Raw genomic sequence first — 20,312 nt, 5'->3', positions numbered from 1 at the left:
ATCTTTATGGGAATAGATCACTTCTTTCTGCGGAACCATTAGGTAGGTTGGAACTTCCAACCTTTTGGTTTGCAGCTGAGTGCTTAAGTGTCGTGCCACCGGGCTCCTTCTAACAAATATAAAAAAAAAAAAAAAAACTTTTTTTTTTTTTTAATGTAAGTTGCCTTTAAATCTATTATAATGGCATTTTGCGTGTATTCTCAAATACACGTCTCTTGTAGTGCCACCTTATGCTCATTGAAGTCGTGTTAGGTGCACTTTCTCTGTGCTTCTCCTCACTATTCCCACTTTCTGATGCATATTATTATTTTTTAATATTTTATTGTGTTTTAGGAGGACATTTACACAGCAAATTAGTTTCCCATTCAACGAATTGCACAAAGTGTTACATGACATTGGTTACAGTCCGCACACTGTCAGCACTCTCCCCATTTCCGCCCTGGGTTCCCTGTTTCCTGTCGTCTGGTTTTCCTCCCACTTCCTGTCCTCTCATCTGTGCTTTTGGGCAAGTGTTGCCCTTTTGGTTTAGTTTGTTTGTCCTATGTTGCACGTTCTTTTTGGTTGTTATTGTTTATTTTGTAGACCTGTCTGTTGCTTGGCTGGAAGGTGGTTTCCGGGAAAGGCTGCAGTTCCAAGTCAAAGAGGTGTCATAGGGCCATAGTCTCAGGGGTTCCTCCAGTCTCTATCTGATGCACATTATTATGCTTACGCTCTAGTATTTCAACCATGTAAACTGTTTCCTCCTTGAGAGTAGTGTCTATCATTGACTCCCCAGCCTCTAGCACATGGTATACAGAAGGCCTCCAGCAAATACTCATTTCCGTGTCTCATGTTTTTTGAATGTCTTTCACAACTCTTCAGATGACTTTTTTTACAGTTTCAGAATTGGTGTATATAAACATATAATGCATGCACTGTATTTTATTTTCTTGCATATTTTTGGTAGGATGAGGTCATTCTTCTGACCACTCCTCTTTCCTTTCTCTTTCTTCTCCCTGGTCACTCTTCCTCTGCCTCTCTTCCTTCCTGTGCTCCCCGCCTCCCTTCTTTAGTCGTGTTCACATTGTCAGTGATTGGGACGCTTTTCTTAGGCATCATGGTGAGGGACTCAGTGGTTTGTGTGATTGTGTCTGTGAACCATCAGGTTCCTGTAACAATAACTAATATCACAGGGTAGTCTGACTGGTCCTGTTTACCTAGCAGTGAGGTTGTTGTGGGCCCATTTCTTTAAAATTGATTCCTAAGAGCAGGCTTAGATCAAAAACATCCTTTTGTAAATCTAACAGTTAGCAGTCTTCCTACTTGTCTCCTCTAAGGAGCTCTGATATATGTTTTGAATAATGAGTCATTTTCCCTCAACATCTCTGTAGTGTATTTTTAGGGAATATAAACCAATGGTAATTCAGTGCTAAAATATATTACAGATATATTTTTAAATGACATTTGGATTACCTTCTCTGGGATTAAAAATGTTACTTATGTATGTATAATACACAGAAGTAACTATACATCTGCATATACTGTATACAAAATCTTTCCATGACCTCCTCCCACCTCCTTAATTTTTGTGCAGTCTTGAGTATGATTATCAAAGGCAGATAGTTTCTTTAAAAGATAATCACTATATTTTTGTTAGTTGTAATCTCAGCCTGAAAATTAAGGCCGTTGCCTACATGCCACAGTGCTAAAATCTGTAATTTTCCATGTAGATACTCTGTATAACAAACCTAATAGAAAATCTTTTCCTCTGTTTTCAGTCCCACTGTTGTATCATTATTGTCTTGAACTTTTAGACTCAGTTAGAACATATAGTTTAATGATCAGCAAATTATTTATTTATTACGAAAGGCAATCTGTGTGGTGAAATGTGGCTGCTGATTTTCCTAAAAATTGTCAATAATCTCCAAAAACTTGAGCCAGGCAACAGATTCTTTATCATATGGTGGTGTTTCTACTGCATTCGACCAGAGGTATCACAAAAGTCCTCCAGAAAAATCAAAAGACGGGTTTCTGTCCTTCAGCATGGAATTGCAACCCCTTCAGTAGAACGTGGACAGAGGCGAATACATGAGTGCCAGGGTCCTTTTAAGTTAACAGACCAAGTAAGGTTCAGCAGGGATGGATCCTAGATTCTAGAAGTGACTTTTGTTCTTGTAGTAGAATGGATATAGATACTTTCAGAGCTGAGTGGGCCCTTGTTGTTGTTGTTAGGTGTCTTTGAGTCAATTCCTACTCATAGCAACCCCATGTGACAGAGCAGAACTGCCCCACAGGGTTTTCTGGGCTATGATCTTTATGAGAACAAATCGCCAGGTCTTTCCCCCGCGGAGCCACTGATGGGTTAGAACTGGCAACCTTCTAGTTAACAGCTGAACGCTTAACCGTTGTGCCACCACAGCTCCTAAGTGGGCCAGTACTTCTAATCCCTTTATCGTCAGACTAGCCCCAGGAATTTTATGGAAAATAAGAAATGGGTAATGCCAGATCCCGTTGTACTGAATTGAAATACCCTGAGGTGGACAGCCTAGGTGTCTGTTTTTAATAAAAGCTTTCCAGGTGATTCTCAAGGTCACCAAGGTTTGTTAGGCATAGAATTAAATCTTCGAGGATTGCTTTTCCCCACACCCATCCTGTGTCTTCCTCTCGGTGAAGGTATTTCATTTCTGCTTGCTTTTAACCCCTTAGTATGTATTTTAAAGTCCTTTTTTATTTTTATTTTTTTTTACATGAAAACCCATTATTCTCTTTCAAGTAAAAAAAAAAGCTTTCAAATGCATGTGTTTTTCCTTCAGAGGCCATACAGGTCCTCAGTTGCCTTGATTCTACCCAGTCGTCATAGATACAAACTGCAATAAAAAAATAGAAAATAAGGTAGGCAGTCTTGTTAAGATACTGTTCACATACAGCCAGTGGTAAGTTACTCGTTAGAAGCACGTTGAGTGATTTCGGGGTTGGCCTTAGCCCTCAGGTCTCTAGGGGACCCTTGTACAAATTGCTGATTCAGAAAATCATTAATCTGGTGGCTCCAGTGGTACTTTAGTGGCCTTAAAGAGTTATTTGACACACCTCCCCAAACAGCTTAAGTTATCCCCATGATTATGTTGATTAATTGCACCCTCTGTGGAATTAGTGTTATTTGCAATGAAAGATTCTCCTGCATTTGGAAAATAAAGCATATAAAACTCATGTGCCTTTAATTTGGTAATGTGTGCACTCCTAAGCATGACACCGGGGAAGGGATTCTTTTGACCGTTGGCTAGGGCATGTGAAATAATCTAAGGCAGTGTTTTCTATTCTGCATTGAGAAGGTCGTTTTTGAGGTACCCGAGCATGTTCACTCAAAATGTGTATCAATTCTAATGCAAATTCCTCTTTGACTTACTGTGAATTGAGTTAAAATTATTTTGCGGGGGAGGGAGGTTGTGGGCAGGTGAGAAGGAAGGTGGAATAATGTATGTTGCGGCAACATCTAAAATAACCCAAAAGGAAGTGGCGTATTATAGTAAAGAGCTTTGACATTGGAGTTGGAATTGCATGTTCTAGCTCTGTTTCTTAGTATCGATATAAGTTCTCATATCTGTATAAGCCAGTTACCCTTTCTGCATTTTACTGACCTCGTCTAGAAGACTAGGGATTAACATGCCTATCTAACGAGTTCTTTGGGTGTTGCCTTAAATAATGTAAGTTAAATTACTTTGCGTTGTGTAAAGTACCTTGAAAATGTGAGTGCTTTAAGGAGAATGGAACCATAGGCAGTCCCCCAGAGTAGAGTTTTGGTAGTGCCTCAAGGTGCTCAGTACATCTGGGATTTTAGTACACTTCCTGTTTAGAAGCCAATGCGGTGCCTAGATAAGATGACTGTAACCAGTGATGAAATGCAGCCGAAACTCTTAACTTTCCAACAAGATCGGAGGTATAAGACCATTACAGCAGAAGTCTGTCTTTATGGCTTAAAGAACAGCCATGAAGGAGAGGCAGTGCCAGTCATTTTTGGAAAAATGGCTAGTCTCTGATTTCCCATTATCCCTTGCTACCAGCTATATGCGTAGCCCCTCCTCCTTCCTTTTTCCTTTCTATTTTTCATTTAGGAAGAAGGGGAGGAAGAGGTTTTCTAGGTCGTGGAATGACCAGTTTATTTGCTAGAATTAAGCGAGTTGTAATTCTTTTAGCACGAAATTTATTTTAAATTTGGATTTTGTAATGCTTGTGGATGAAGAGATAGTTGTCCTGGCAGAGTGAGATTCAGTACAAGAGAACAAGTGTTTCTTCTCTCAACTTTAGAAATAGGAAGAATAATGTCAACTTCTGCTTTCTTGCAAATCCAGACTCCCACCTCCAAATTGGAATTGGGATAATCAAAGTTGACCAAGTATACCTGTATGACCACAGATTTTCATGAGAGGTATGAGCCCGTTATAGGTGGTGGTAATTTACATTTACATGGTGTTTTATTCCTAAAAGGTCTCTAGGTGCTTCATAGCTTCACAAATGATATACACGGACATCATAAAATAGTCAAAATATGTTTTTTAGATTGATTGAGGTAAAATACCATTCAATTTTGAACGTGCATTATTTATTTGATAGAAAATTACATATCCGTTAACCTAGTGCATTCTCAGTGTTAAGTTTTTTTTTTTTTTTTTATAATAGCAGTTCCCAAAGTTTCTCACCATTTGTATACGTAGACAAAAGGTGCATGTCAAATACATTTTGAAAATACTGGATTAAACTAAATAAATGTCTTCACTGCAGGACTTCTCAGAGCATTTATCATACAAAGATTCAGTGTAAATTCCTGGGGGAAAGATACAGATAGCTTGGAACATTTCCTAGATGTTTTTAATCAGCTTCCCTTTTGTTTTTTGGATACTGTTGTGGGGTTGCAGTTCTGCAGAAGACAGGTGAGGTACGCTGTGCTGCCTTATATATAATTATATTTTTATGTTCACTTTTCTTTTTGCATTTTTAATACAGTCATATTCTTCACGTAGAGAATGTGCAGAAATGCAGTTTTTCCATCGTGTTTTTGTTAATTAGTTGGTTTGAGTTAATGTGGAGATGGTTGCAGTTTATTGTAAGACATCACAGATTCCATGTGTATCATCTGTGAAGCTATAAAGCACCTAGAGACCTTTTAGGAATAAAACACCATGTAAATGTAAATTATCACCACCTATAAGACACTTTCATTAATTTCATATCAAATTCATGAGTGTTTTGAGCTCTGGGATTTGAGAGTCTTCAGTATTGGGTCTCCAGTTTATTTATAGATTTTTTTTTTTTTTCCTGGAGTTTAAATACCAGCAGTATAGCATAGTGCTAAGAGCGCAACCTTTGGACTCTCACTGCCAGGGTTTGAATTCTGGCTGTATCACTTCCTACCTATGTGACCTGGGGAAGCTTTCTGTGTCTCAGTTTTCTCATCTGTAAAATGGTGCTTGTGTTACCTACCTCACAGGGCCAATGTCAGATTGAATAAATCAATCTGCATAAAGCCTTCAGAGAGTGGTTAGTACATGGTAAGAACTCTCCTTCTGTGGACAAGGGAGGAAAAGGCAAGAAGATGAGAGGACTGTAAATAATAATATAAATAATAACTTCATGTATATTTTCAGGACCACTAAAAATTCCAGTCTTTAATTATGTAGCCTTTTTAATATTCCAAAAAAAAAAAAAAAAAGAATAGGATAGCCAGGGATGGACTGGGGGTGGAACAGGGGACAGAGATTTATTCCGAGTCAAACATGTTTATGGTAAATTTCCTAGTCTGATGCTAGGGAACAAAGGCTCAGTCTTCAGTTCCCAGAATGAGGATTAACAGGGAAACAGCCTTGCTTGGTATTGTCCTGTAGCATCAGATACTTTTTCATGGAGGCTGTTCACAGGCTGACATATTTCATTATACAGGTGCATCTATTTCAATGGTGGGTGAAATATCTAGCACTTGTATATAATCTTAAAAGTGGCCTTTTAAGAATGAATAGCTCAAGTTCAAAACATGACCCTGTTGTTATCTTACTGGCCAACCACCAGTGGATCGTCTAGGTCACAGCTTATCTCTAGAAATCATAGTATCGATAAGTTGTTCTTGTCGGTTTCTAACTCTTTCCATGTGGCTTAGAACTGCTATGTGTGTCCAGGTGTAGTAATACACCAAAGGCGATACTTCTTTTTATGTATGAAGGCCATTTTTCCTTTGTGTAATATTTTCATTCTTATTGAGTCTTCTTGGCATTCCTTTACAATAGGATATCATGGATGTACCAAAAGAAAAATTGGAAGTCAAATGATGAATAATATATAAATATAAAAATATTAAATTTAGAATTCTGTAGACATTTGTTAATCACGTTGCCCCCAAATAAAAAGCATTGTTTCCTTACCTTTCTTGGGGCATCAAGAGAAAGGATTATTGAATAGATCAAAAATACTGGGCTTTAAAAAAAATAAGACGTAGCTTATATTTTCTGCTTAGGTTAGTTTTTCAGCGGTACCAGAAGAAGAAAGTGAGTCCTCTATTGATTGTCAGTTGGCACCATTTTTAGTAATGGGATTAAAATATAGGTTTTAACAGCTGATGGGTTCAGTTTGGACAAAACACATGTTGACTTTCTGGATTGTTTGCTCATTGTAGATGCTGACTTGTTCTGGAGAAGGGGCTTCGTGTTGATCTCCTTTGTCTCTGGAAGGATTGATTGGCGGATGTTGTGTCTGCTTATTTACAGCCTTTTTCTTGTTTAATTTAAAAAAATTGTGACATAGTATTACATGTTCCTTGTATACATCATTTTCTCAGAAGAAAGTTGTTTACCCAATATGTCGACTTAGTTTATGAAATCCTCTCTGTAGCTTTCATTCAGTTTTCAGTGTACTCCATTAGGTCATGTCATTCGTTTCATGCACGGCAAATCGTCACCAGCAGCAAAATTTAACATTTGGTCCTTTTAGGTATAAAAATGAATCAAATGCCTGACAAGATTTGTTTCTGGTATATATTTCAAAATCCCTCCCCCCCGCCCCCCTTTTATGGGCATACGACAAATGTTACTAACGGGTACTTTTAGTTTTTAAAATATGGACAGCAGTACTCCATGCAGTAAAAGACTTGAGCGATTAATGCTACCCTTATGCCTCTTTTGAGTAGTTTTAGCCATGGGGCTTGGCACTGCCACCATTGTCTTTGTGCCAAAAAATATCCGCAGCGGCTGTCGCATTCTCGTACTAGAGGGTTGTCTCGAAAATTCCGCAGTGAACGCGCCGGGTTTGTTCATCACTGCTATCTCTTTTAAATATTGGAAAAATAGAATCTTTAGCTCTTTCAAAGCTCTGTTGTGGTTGTGGGGGTCGGGGGGGAGGTGGGTGATGAAGAATGGGGAAAGGGCGGAAGAAGCTGCCCGCACTAGTCAGTTGGTCTAAGTGACAGAAATCCATGCCTGACATGGAGTAAGTGCAGATATTTGGGGGCTTTTGTGTTCATGAGCACAGATAGTTACTTAAAGATCCTACTCAAACATGTTATCAGCACTCTTGAAAATTTTATTATCTGAAATAAATGTTCCATTGAATTTTAAGCAGAAAATCAACATCAAGACCATGGCTAATTTTTAATGGGCAATTTACACAAAAAGATTTTTTTCTTCCCCTAGAAATTGAGGTGTCATTTTAAAATGGCTGCTTTCTATCATTAAAAAAATGATATTAATGGATATGTTTTAGATGGTTCTTGGGCTTTATCTACAGTCCCTGATTATTTTGTTTTCAAATAGGGGTTTGGGCTCTGAGGGCAGATTGATAGTTGAATTTGGAAACAAAAAGATGTAATAAAGTTAAAGGCTTACACGATCAGAATGAAATGTGTTCGCTCATGATCTGCAGAGCCATCTATTTGATGGTAGAAGTGGATGCTGCAGATGAAATCTTTACAGGGAGCATAATCCTTAAAAAAAAAAGTCCACCTCCCAGCCTCCTGCTGGCTGCGCTGCCTCTTTGGTACCTCGCAGACTTCGACAGAGTCCTGGACCAGTGCCCATTGATGTCATGGAAACACTCAAATTACTGAGAATGATTCATGTCTATGCTGGTCTCTTATCCTCCCCCACACAAACAGGAGTAGATTTTTAACCCTGACAACTTGTAATTTGCAGTGGGTTTATTTTTGTATCTGGATAAATATTTTTTAACAACCAAAATGAAGATTAAGCAGTCTGTATCTGATATGATAGTAAAGAATGCTGAGTCCGTGTAGCCAAGAGTGCTTGGGGACTCTGTGCAGCCCGAATTCAGATTCTTCTTCATCTCGCCCTCGTCCTCCTTTTCCTTCCTACCTCCTTTCTCTCACTCTTTTTGTCCCATTCTCCCTCTCCCTTTCTTTCATTCCTTTCTCCTTTCTTATGCTCTGTCTCTTTTTTTAACCCATAGTTTTTTACACCGACCTTCTAGCTTTAAAATAATAAAAGGAATAGCCCCAACTTCTGTACATGAAGTTAGAAAATTTCTGGTAGAATAAGTCATCTGTTCAGTTCCATGTGCTGGACTCGAGTGGTAAAATAATACTGGATAGTGAAATTCTCTAGGGGATGCCTTTGTTAATAATTCCATCAACAGAATAAAAGAGATGGTCTTTCTTCCTCAAACTGTATTTTACAATTCAACTTTTAGAAATTACCAAAACAGGACAGTAGATGTTTCATTTCCTTGGAAGTTAGAGCAAAATCCACTTTATTATCTATTTTTCTGTTTCACTATCTGCCTGTCTACCTACCTACCTACCTGTGTAACTGCTATACAGGTGAATGTTACGTCAAAGTGAATGGTGTGGCTATTGTTTTGAAGTTTTTATAAGTGTAAGAACTAAGAATTGGTTTGCTGCATTCTTAGGACTGATAGCTCCCAAAGGTCAAATCTCTTCTGTTAGGGATATGTAAAGAAAAGTTAAATGGTGTGAATAGCTTTTATTTTAATTACACAAAAGAATAAATATGTCTGTAGGACCATGGGCACTTCTAATACAGGTAAATGTATCTTTATTTCAATATAAAATCCCCATACAATGGAAGTTATTCTCTTAGGGCTCCCAAGACTGGCAGTCTGTTAAATGGTGTCCTGTGTCAGTGGAATTGAAACTGATATGGGCATTGATTTTATACTTAGCACTGAACACTATACAAGAAGGAGGGCTGAGGGTAAGGGAATTTTCCCGAGTTTGAGATTCACTGAAATCAGGAGAAAAGTCAATAGCAGGAGAGACAGAGTTAATTTTAAGATTCAAGTTTGGCTTTCCTAGAAAATCACCTTCTACTTTATATTATATTGTGACTTAGATGCAAGGTACACTTTTGACCAGATCTAAGACTGATTAAAGATTCATTCTTTGTGTGGTGTCAGGAAGGCATACTCTAATAACACTGTCACTGAACTGAACAATAAAAAGCAACTACTACTTTTAGCACTGGTGCTCCGTTGAGTTGAGAAGGGAGAACTTTGGGGCTCTGCATACTTCAGGAGAGTGCCCATTCAGCCCCCTCAGAATACTAGTTTTGAATTGTCTCAAATGGAGAAAGAAGAGTAGAGTCCTAGGTTTAATATGTAATGTGTAGTAAAGCAATAGCCCCCAACAAGGGATCCTCCTTCAGTCTTGGGCTGGGCGAAGCTCCTGTTCTGGGCACTGAGCTGACTCACTAGCCCTGTCACTTGCTGAACTCTGCTGCTTAGATCTCTAGTGATCTGGTGTTTTTATCTTCCCTGTTGATTATTAAGGCAAAACATACTTTTCAAAAGAGACAAATGAGCAGCCTTCATTTTATCCTTGGATGTGGCCAAGTAGCATCTGAGGATCTATACATCTCTGTAAAGCCATCTACAGAGAAAAATTGGGTTGTTAGGACTTCAGACAAGACTTTCACAGTCCAAGAGCCCATGTCCTTGCTGGGTCTACTGGTGAAATGTGAACATGGGTTCAGAGTGGGCAATTTAAAACAAACAAAAAAATCTCTTTCCCAAATGTAAATTCCATCATCATCTTGATCATGATGGGGTGTACTCCTGGGAAAGGGAGTTTTTAAAAAAAAAAAGAGAAAGAGAGACCAAGAATTTTGAATCGTTTCTTTGCTAAATTCACCATCTGGAGAGCCTGTGACTGACTAGCTTTGGCCTCACCATTAAGTGTCAATATAATCAATGAGAATTACTAGGCTAGGGTCATTACATAGATAATTTGCCTGCTGTGTAAATAAAAATGAAATTGTTTGAATTTTGTGAGACAGAAAGAAAGTGAAAATAAGGAATGACAATTTGTTTGCTAGAGAAAGTGGAGGCCATTGGAATGACAGTTTTTGGAAGTGTGGAGCAGTTTGGCTAAGAATAGGAATGAAGGATATTTTTTTCCAGTTTCTCATAGCCAGAGTGAGGAAGCGTTATTTCTTCTCTTGCTTGCATACATTGCTGGTAGTGCCTACTTTGCGTATGTAAACATCGGAGAGGAGAAGTAGATGTCTGTTACCTGGAGGAGCTTTTTTTTTAAAGGAAAAACACCATTTATACTTTTTTGTTGTTTCTCTTGGCAGGTAAAACAGAAAGGGGCTCATACTCATCTTATGGGAGAGAATCAAACTTACAGGGTTGCCACCAGGTAAGTGAGAATCTTGGTAGTGGAAGGGTTGAGAGAATTAACCTGCTAAATCAGTTTGTTTTGTAAATTACATTATACATTCGAGACTGTGGCAGCAGAATGCACCAGACTGTCTGCCTGTGACGATCTCTTTTAAAAAGCAATGAAATAACACAGAGCTTTGAACTAATAAACACCTCATCTTTCGAGACCTGCTTTCTCCGAACTAAATCCAATGACTCGTTTTGGTTTTTTTAATCCATCTGCCGGTACTGTTTGCAGACGGGTGATGTCGGTGAAAGTGGTTCTGTCCAGAGTTTATTTACAATTAAGAACTTAAGAATTCCTTACACTGGAAATGCATTGAGAAACCATGTGTCAGACCCTGGGTTTGGGTGGCTAGTGCCCTAAATTATAGTTTTCATAGAGGCTGTATGATGTTGTGTGAAAACAGGGTTGTACTGAGGGATAAAAATGTCTGTGAAAATATGATTTGTTGTCCCTTTTTGTTTCTGAATTGTTTTTGGCTGGAAGTCAAGGCCAGCAGGCTAACAGCAAAGCCGTCTCAAGGGAAGCATGCGTGAGCTAGAAAAATAAGGGTACTTTAATTAAATAATAAAATGCCAGTGTAATACAAAGGTATAGCATGTGTGTGTTTGTGTCTCTGTGCACCCTGCATTTGCATACTTTTAACTCTCCAGAGAGTACCCAGTTCTAAAAATACTGTCAGTGGCCCAAAGTGTAAGCTTTGTTTCAAGACAAGTGAGTTTTTATAGAGGCTTTCTTTTTAATTTCAGTAACGGTATTAATCATATATTCATAAAAAAAAAAAAAAAAAAGGTTTAGACTTTCCTGTTAAAAGTGCGTTGGTTTCTTACTCTGGAAAACTCCTGACACAATTTAATAACCCTCTTTAATGTTCAAAGCCTTCCCTTATTATTCACCCAAACAGAATGTACATTCTTTTTGTGCTGGAAAGGGGATGCTTGCTCTTTGAACACCTCTCACCCTCCCATTTTCTTTAATGATATGAAAAAAAAATTCATTTTTGAATCAAACAGCCTGTTAAATAACTCCCTGAAAAATGTAAGCAAACATTAGTTTTAGTAATTACATAGACCTGTGACAGAAACTTCCCTTCCGTATCAGTGATATGTCACTGAAGGTGGAATTCTGGTTGAGACTTTTTTTTTCCCCTGTATATATTTGCATTTTTGAAGTTTACTCCTTTGGTGGAGCCACCGATTCAGTCATATTTGGCATCTGAAAGATTTGTTGCAATGAGGTGAACGGTGGCTTGGTTGAGAGCTGCCGCTGACAGGCCGGGGAGCGCAGTTCATGGCAGTTTGTTTGGAAAGAATTCTGCAGGAAAGAAATTTACAGCCATTCCAGTGCAGCGGAAACATCTTTGGAATGTGAGTGCAAATGTTCGGGGCAGATAGCTGGGGCGACAAGCCTCTGAGTGCCGTGTCTCTGGTGTAAAGCTTCCAATTCCTGCACAAGAGCCTGATCCTGTGTATCTGGTTTCTGAGGGTCAAGGCAGAGGTCACTAGAGTTTTGGGGAGAAGAAGGTTGACAACATCCTTCCTTTTCGCAGATGGTCATAGCAGAGGTCTCTGTCTCACTGGGCCTCTTTTTCTGGTCATTGAGAGAATAAGCTTCCTCGCCCCTGTATCCTTTCTTACTAATAGGAATTGGCGTGATTCCTCACAGACACAAAGATTTCCTCTGCTGAGTAAGCGCGAGGCCTCTTAACTTGTGAAAGCATCATCCAGCCCGTGTGAGTCTGGCTGAGTGTGTGCAGGGACACGGACCCTCCCTCCGTGTGTGGGGAATACTTCCCTCGGGTGAAACTGAAGTTAATTGTTCTTGCAAATCGAAGGTGAGATGAGAAGTGGCAAGGGGCAGAGGGCGGAGTAGAGGTGGCTGGTTGTGATGGCTGGATTTCTGGGCCTTGGGAGGTTCATCGGGAGACGTTTGTGTCCAGGAAATATCTGTTGTGTATATGAATGTGACTGCATATGCTTTTCTTAAAAAGTCTCCTACTATAGCGGTGGAGTTGGAGATGGCTTCATTTGTATTTCTGCTTCAGCATTGTGAGTCTTGTAAAAACCGACTGTCTCTGTGCTTAGCATGGTCTTAGTAGTATCCATAAACGTGTGATTACTTAAGGCTAAATAACAGCGAAATTTTGGAATTTCCCTGAGTGAGGCAATAGGGACTGAAGATTGAAAGTGTGCATATTTCAAATCTCTGCTTTTCGTGAAATTTGAGAATAGAGCAGACCCTGGTCTGCCTTGCAGCGAATCAGTCCATTTCTCTTGTGTTGTATTGTTCTGTGAATCCCTGTCTACAACAACACCAGCTATGCAAACCAAAAAGAAAGGCACAATCCTCGGTATCTTGGGCTTCAAGTCTAAATAGCAGATCACAGCTGAAATGATTCCCCCCGTGTGAAAAGGTGAGTGGCTCTCCTGGAAGGAAAGCTTTTGTTTTCTCCCTTTTACGACATTCTAGAGATGGCTGAATGGAAACCCTGTAGATGAGATGCCCTAAGAGGGCTCCAAAGGCAGTATTATCATGTTGTAACAATGTATCATGTGGACTTAAAGGAATGCGCATTGTTACATGTGAACATGCTTGTTCCAGTCCCCACAGTCTTTTGTTTGGTATACAGAAATAGCGGTGGTAAGCAACAGGTAGGGAAATGCTAGCCTGGAGGAAGAAATTATTATTTTTTTGAGATGCATATTGTTTCCAGAAACTTTAGGTTAATATATATATATATATATATATATATATATATATACACACGTATATCCATTATGTTTTTCTTGAGGATTTAACACTAATAGTAATAGACATGTGGCTTTTTAAAAAGTGGAGATTTTAGCAGCAAAACAAAAGCTAGCATATTCTTTGTTACCAACTAAGCTGTTTTCATTAAAAATAGTAACGGGATAATATGAGTTTATTAATGCATATCCTCGTGAAATTATCTGAAATACACATGGCAACTTTTCAAAACTTTGGAAACTGTTTAGAAAATGAAGCAATAGACAAACAAAAGTGGCCTAACGGGCTTTTTTTTTCACTCCTCACTAAATATGGCAAAACTAATTTAATTCAAATTGGGGTACAGAAATCATAGCAGGCTTAAAACGCTCTTGCCAAATTGCAACCTCATACTGCTTTTACTGGTAGAGAAAATAAAATTTATAATGGAAAGTCTGACAAACTAAAATGAGCGGAAATAAAGTTTTTTCAGAAAATACGCCAAGCTTAATACTATAGCATCATTGCAGAGGACGAGGAAAAACATGTCATTTTGCTTTTGGCCCCTTGTGCTGCTTTGAATAGGATGTTTGACGATTGCAAACTTTTTTTTATTGTTGAGATTGACCAGTTTTGAACGTGATGATTATGTCATAGAACGTGATTATTTATTAGGACAGAATTTTTCCCCTTAAATGGAATTTCAGCATTGATTATTATCAGGAACTTAATTTTTCTTTCTGGGGTGTAGCCCGAGTTGAAAGCAATCATTTCCAACCCTGGCTTCATATTAGCAGGTTTTAGGCAAGATATGTGTGTGTACGCCCGCATAAGATACAGAAGGGGGAGCCCTACCTGAGACCAATACAATTAGAATCTTCTGAGTTGGGGCCTGGACATCTGTGCTATCTATAAGACTCTCCAGGTAATTCTAATTTGCACATAGATTTAGGAATGTCTGCATTATAGGACCAACTCTATTGAAAAGGTTTGTGTTCAAAATCTGGCATTACTACTGGCCTTGAGAAAGTTTTAGACTTCTTGCCTTAATTTGATGATTCAAAGCATGGAAATATATTGCATATGTACTTCGTTTAAAAGGCAGTGAAAGTTAGTGACCTATTGAAAGCCTGTAAGATGCCTTGAAATCTTTATAAAGAATTCCACAACTGAATATCCCATCCTTGAAGTCCAGGGCTTTAAACTTATCCTAAGTCTTTTTCAGCAAATAATCAAGTAGGACTATTCTGATAAAGTTTTTGATGTTTAGATATTCAAACTGATGGATTTTAAGTATTAGGCCTAGTCTAGGATTTCATTTTTAAGTTCCAGGAACTTTGAAGCTATCGAGGAAACAGGCCTTCTTTATTTGTAATTTAGTTCGCTTGTGAAGCTAGTCATTTTTGATTTATCAAAAGTAAGCATATAGTTAATAAACATATAATTACACATTTAAGAATTGATTTTTTTCTTTTAATAATTTTTATTTTTGATAATCAAATTACCAATTACTCAATTCTAAAACTTTAGGCTCATTCAAGTTTTTCTTACCTAAAGTCAAAATAGAAAGCATGTAAGCAAAGAAGGCACAAGTGGCTCTTCTTACGAAAATGGCTATTTGGGCCTTGTGTAAGTATAAATAAATATATATACATACATATTTTTTAATATGATATTACCTTTAATGGTTATTCTTATTGTTGTTGTGTGCCATTGAGTTGATTCCGACTTGTCCACCCTGTATGACAGCGTAGAACTGCCCCGTAGGGTTTCTTAGGCTGTAATCTTTATGGGAACAGATTGCCAGATCTTTTCTTTCGTGGAGCCGCTGATGAGTTTGAACCGCCCACCTCTTGGTTAGTAGCCAAGTACTTAACCACTGCACCCCCAGGGCTCCTTTACCAGTCCAGGCCCTATGCGTTCTTCTCCGGGAACCTCTCTCACCAGGGACTTGTTATATACTGCCTTAGCACTCTTTTTTTCTTTCACAATGCTTTTTAGAATTTGCCTTTATTGATACGTTTGTTTAATGCTGGTTGCTACCAGGATTCTGTGAACTCCTGGAGGGCTGAGGCCATGTCTGCTTTATTTAGCCCTGTATACCCTTCATCTACCCCCACGTGTCTGTCAGTTTGTTGTACTGTGGGAGCTTGTGTGAATGTTTATTTCTCCAACATCACTTTTGAAAATCATTTTGGGAGGTGAAGTCTGAATAGCAATGTATGAAAACCATAGAATGAACATCTTTTTCATCGCTAGGAAAACCATACTCTTTCCTGAAATTTTTTAAGCAAAGTCCTTTGGAAGCCCTTCCTTCTAAAGTGCTTTGCTGGCCCTGGACTCACACTATGACCAGGTGGCAGGGGGTCACTTCCTCCTGGTCTTGCAGGGCTGAACGCTGGCCTGGTGGCTTCACTGAGCTGGGGTTGTGCCTCCTGAAAGATGCGATTGAGGGAGATTGTAGGTGTTCTGTGTTTCTCAGGGGTGTGTTATTGGAACCACAGGTCAGAATCCAGGTCTGACCATTTAGAATGTGCCAGTCTGGACAGTGAGACAGGATATTTAAAATCATGATAGTTTCAGATATGCCAGGGCCTGGGTTGGTAGTGTGTGTGCCATTGCTCTGTTCTGAGCACAGTTCTAGGGTAGCAGCTCAGTTGCTTTGGGGGATTGCTATACCATACTCCTCTCTCAGCAGCCACCCATTGCTCACCAAAGGGGAGGATGGATCCACTCTTCCCTTGGATTGATTAACGAATATTTATTAGCCCTCTAGTAACTGCTCCTTGGAAACGCTATGGGGCAGTTCTGCTCTGTCCTCAGAATGAACTCAATGGCAATGGGTTTGATTTTGGTAACATGTTAGGTAATGAGGAGAGAAACAAAGAGAAGCTCTTACATACCCACCCTACAGTCCTCACCAGTAGCTTTCTAGATTTTAAGAGAGAAAATCAAGCCCCACTGGTTTTATTTTATTCTTTTTATTATGAAAATTTCAAACATTCAGGAAAATTGAAGGAATAATAAAATGAAATGCCATGTACCTAAGTTGTTAATATATTTGGTGTGTGTATAAAATGTGAATGTATATATTTTTCAGTGAACCATTACATTAAAAGATATAAGAAGATTTCACTTTCAGATGTTTAAGTTTACGTCTCCTAAAAATAAGAATGTTTGCCTATTTAATTTACTAAAAATACTATTATCACCTCTAAAGAAATTAACATTAGTTTCCCAATCTAATACCCAAACCATATTCAAATTTCTTCAATTGTTTGACACCATGAAAATGTCTTCAGTAGCTCCCCTCCCTGCATTGTATTTATTGCCTGACATTTGTTTGCTCTCTTTAATTTCTTTTAAATTAGAGCTGTTCCTCTACTTTTTTTTTTCTTTCTTTTTTAATAATAATTGACTTTTGAGAAGACCAGGCCAGGTGTCATATAAAATACCCCCTTTCTAGAATTGTCTGATTATTTCTTGTTGTTGTCGTTCAGTTCCTTTCTTTGTCACTTGTCTTGCCTATAAATTGAAAATTAAATCTAAAACCTTGTTCCGATTCAGGTTAAACATTTTTGACTTGAGTACTTCATAGATGATCCTGAGTGTTTCGTATTTCTTTAGGAGGCATATAATATTAAGTTATCCTTTTGAGGTGATGCTAACTTTAATTATTTGAGAAGAGTGGACCTTTCCCTTTTACACTTAGTAAATAATCATTATGGTGATACTTTGGCACTCAGAAAAGATCCCTGTTTTCCAACAACCTCTGACCCAATAGCCTAACATTTATTGATGATCCTTTCCGAAATCAGTTTAGAAGGTTTCAAACTGTGTTTTTTTTTTTTTTTAAATCCATCATTTCTTCTACGTTTATAGCAGCTACTCTTTTGTAGAGAAGAGCTTGCTTTCATCATTCATTTTAGCCCTGTCAATTTTGATGCTCCATATACAGACAAGTGTAACTATAATAATCCTTGTTTTAACTATGTGCTCTTACCTGGAAGATGCTGGAAGTATTAAGGCATTGTTTGGATCTTTGGCATACTGACAAGAAAAATAGTTATTGCTCAGGCTGATGGTCAGAAAACATTTGATTGTAGGAGAAGGGAGGAATTGTTACATCTGTTACCTTGCATGCTAAACTCTAATATTCTTTTGTTGAAATTTGGAATTTATGATAATCTCTGTGCCATTTAGCTGTTAGACTAATTGTGCAGTAAGTCCTGGATTTCTCCACACTCTCACGTTACCCCTCTGTGTTCTCGTAATTACTATTAAACGTCTCACAGGGTTCTCCACTAGTGACTGATGGACTGGCAGACCTTCGTAGGTGGCTGCACTGCCCTAGGAGGTTGGTCTGTCAAGGATCAGAGGGATAGAGGAACCAGTCCAGGCACCAGACCTTTCATAATCCAGATGCGCCTGATGAATGGATGTATAAATGAGTGAATGAAAGTTAATTTATAGGACAATAAAAGTTAATCTAGAATAGACAATCTGTAGTAATGTCTAAAAGTTAATCTAAAAGCAGAAACTATAGGAAGCCTGGGAAGCTGCTGTTGGGTGCCAATATAAACCTCTGAGGTAAGTATTATTCTCACTTAATAATTAAAAAAAAATGATGCTCTAAGAAGTAAAGTTTCAGAACCAGGCTCTGAACTCTAAAATATCTGGTTTTAAAGCTAATGCTTTACCAACTTGGTTTCCCTGCTGCCCAAGGCCATAGTGGGGTTTTCAGCTCAGGGGTGTATATTAGATCCTATCTAGAAAACCACTTTTGGGAGGTTCCAGGCACACTGGAGATTTCAGGCCTATCACGGTGCCTTGTTTCTCAGTTAACGTGTATTGCATTGGATCGAGGTCCGTGGAGACATCCAGGTGTAGGGATCAGCCCAAGATGAACTTAGGTCTGATCAGAGATGGCTAGAATATCGCTTGTGAGGACGTGGAGTCAAGGGGTAGGCAGAGAGGAGGGTAATCATACAGCTCCTGACTGCCCAGGCATTTCTTTTAAACCACTTGTATGTATATATGAATAATCTAATCTGTATATTCAGTGGCATCTTCAGAATTAGCATGTGCAACTTCATTAAGACCGATGAGGACTTCCTGTGAAAAGGCTGGAGTAGAATATGCCAGTTCACATTTTAGCAACAGCGTGAACACTGACTTAAAATTGTACAGATGATATTTTGGCCTTGCTTTTTGTGCAGCACGGGCAGAACATGGCTTACCACTGCAGGAATTTGGATTCATCATAGATCACGTTATTGTTCCAAAAACACAAGAATAGCATAGAGTGAAAGTCTTAAATAACATCTCTAGCAGCTTCTTAAATGTGACCCAATAATTTTTCGATTATGGCTTTTAGCCCACTTGTGAAATACATGAAATGACAGAATATGTGTTGGAAGCATAGGCAATTTTTATAGAACAGTTCGGGACAGACAGTGCCTAAAAAGCATTGAAATCGCCTTGAGATAAGTTATGAGACACCAGAGAAATGGAAGGGGCCCTGGTGGTGCTGTGGTTAAGTGCTTGGCAGCTAACCGAAAGGTTGGCGGTTCAAACCTACCAGCCGCTCCATGGAAGAGAGACGTGGCAGTCTGTTTGCATACAGATTTACAGCCTTGGAAACCCTGTGGGGCAGTTCTACTCCGTTGTGTAGGGTCCTTATTAGTCGGAATTGACTGAATGGCAATGCATTTGACTTTGAATGGATCCAGTCTTAGTATCCAAATTGAAATTTTACCAGGATTTTGGGATTAACTTCTCTTATGAAAAACCTTAAGGGATTTTATAGCAATTGGGACTACAAATCCTTGTTTTTGTATTTTTGATACGTAAAGTGAAAGGGGAAGGTTGATTAATGACTAAACAGAAATAATTAACACTAAGATGTGTCTGATAAAACCTAATGCTGAAGTATACCTGTATATATATATATTTTTTTTATCAGCATGGCCCTGTAACTTAAAGGCAACGTACTCACGATTTAGCGTCAGGATAACTTTGCCATAAGAAATAGAAATATTTATTCCTTTATCCAAGATCATGCTTGATATTATTCCATCATTGTCGAATTGTGTACTGCAGCTCTTCACACCAAAACCAAAACTTGAAATGTTGGGAACAGTGAAAGATACCAACAAAACCCCCGTAATCTGAAGTGAAAGGATTTATTAGGGGCTTTCTTGAAATAACAGGTATTATTGAGGCTACTGTTGTGCCCGATATCGGTAACCTGCTTAGAATTGAAGAACTCCATTGTTTGAAAAAGCGTGTGTGTTTTAGATGTTTATACGGGTTTGTTTATAAATGCTTTCACGCACAGATAAACTAAACTGAGCTTCCTGAAGCATGGGCCTTTTACGTTCAGACTGTTATTTATTGTCTAACTAGAAGTAGTTTCAGGGTGACGAGGAACCCAGCAAGCATACTTAGTTACATTTGCTTTCACATTTCTAACACTTTTTTTTTTAATAGCGCGGCACTTATTTTAGTTGGCTATTAATTGTACGGGAAACCCTGGTGGCGTAGTGGTTAAGTGCTAAGGCTGCTAACCGAAAGGTTGGCAGTTCGACTCCACCAGGCGCTCCTTGGAAACTCTACAGGGCAGTTCTGTTCTGTCTTACAGGGTCGCTATGAGTCGGAATTGACTCGACGGCAGTGGGTTTGGTTTGGTTTTATTACTTATACTTAATAAAGAGAGAAATCAAGCTTTGGTGGGGGGGGTAGCACCTTTAGCTGGGCATTTCACCAGATTTTGTTGAATGTATAACCACTGCTGTATTGTATTCTTAGAGTACTTAGCGAAACCTCTATGTCCCTCATTTCCACTTCCCTCTATTTTCAAGTCATCTTCCAGTGAAGGCTCTATGATTAAAAAGAAAAAAAAAAAAAAAACCCAGCTATATCCCTT

At 38.6% G+C, this 20,312-nt stretch overlaps 1 protein-coding gene across 14 annotated transcripts in view; it reads left to right on the top strand.

Moving 5' to 3' along the window:
• TCF4 (transcription factor 4) overlaps positions 1-20,312 on the top strand; it is a 389,634-nt gene that overhangs the window by 187,168 nt on the left and 182,154 nt on the right. For 11 of the 14 annotated variants that reach the window (XM_049900867.1, XM_049900860.1, XM_049900875.1 and 8 more), the window contains one exon: positions 10,566-10,630. In XM_049900867.1, the coding sequence (XP_049756824.1) occupies positions 10,566-10,630 (65 nt within the window). Of the gene's footprint in view, positions 1-10,565; positions 10,631-12,045; positions 12,492-12,512; positions 13,071-20,312 lie in introns of those variants that run through there. The other 3 variants (XM_049900872.1, XM_049900870.1, XM_049900871.1) reach the window with 2 other exon arrangements.

This window comes from Elephas maximus, chromosome 11 (genome assembly GCF_024166365.1).
Source record: "Elephas maximus indicus isolate mEleMax1 chromosome 11, mEleMax1 primary haplotype, whole genome shotgun sequence".
Lineage (NCBI taxonomy): Eukaryota > Metazoa > Chordata > Mammalia > Proboscidea > Elephantidae > Elephas > Elephas maximus.
This window is presented reverse-complemented; position numbering and strand designations above follow the sequence as displayed.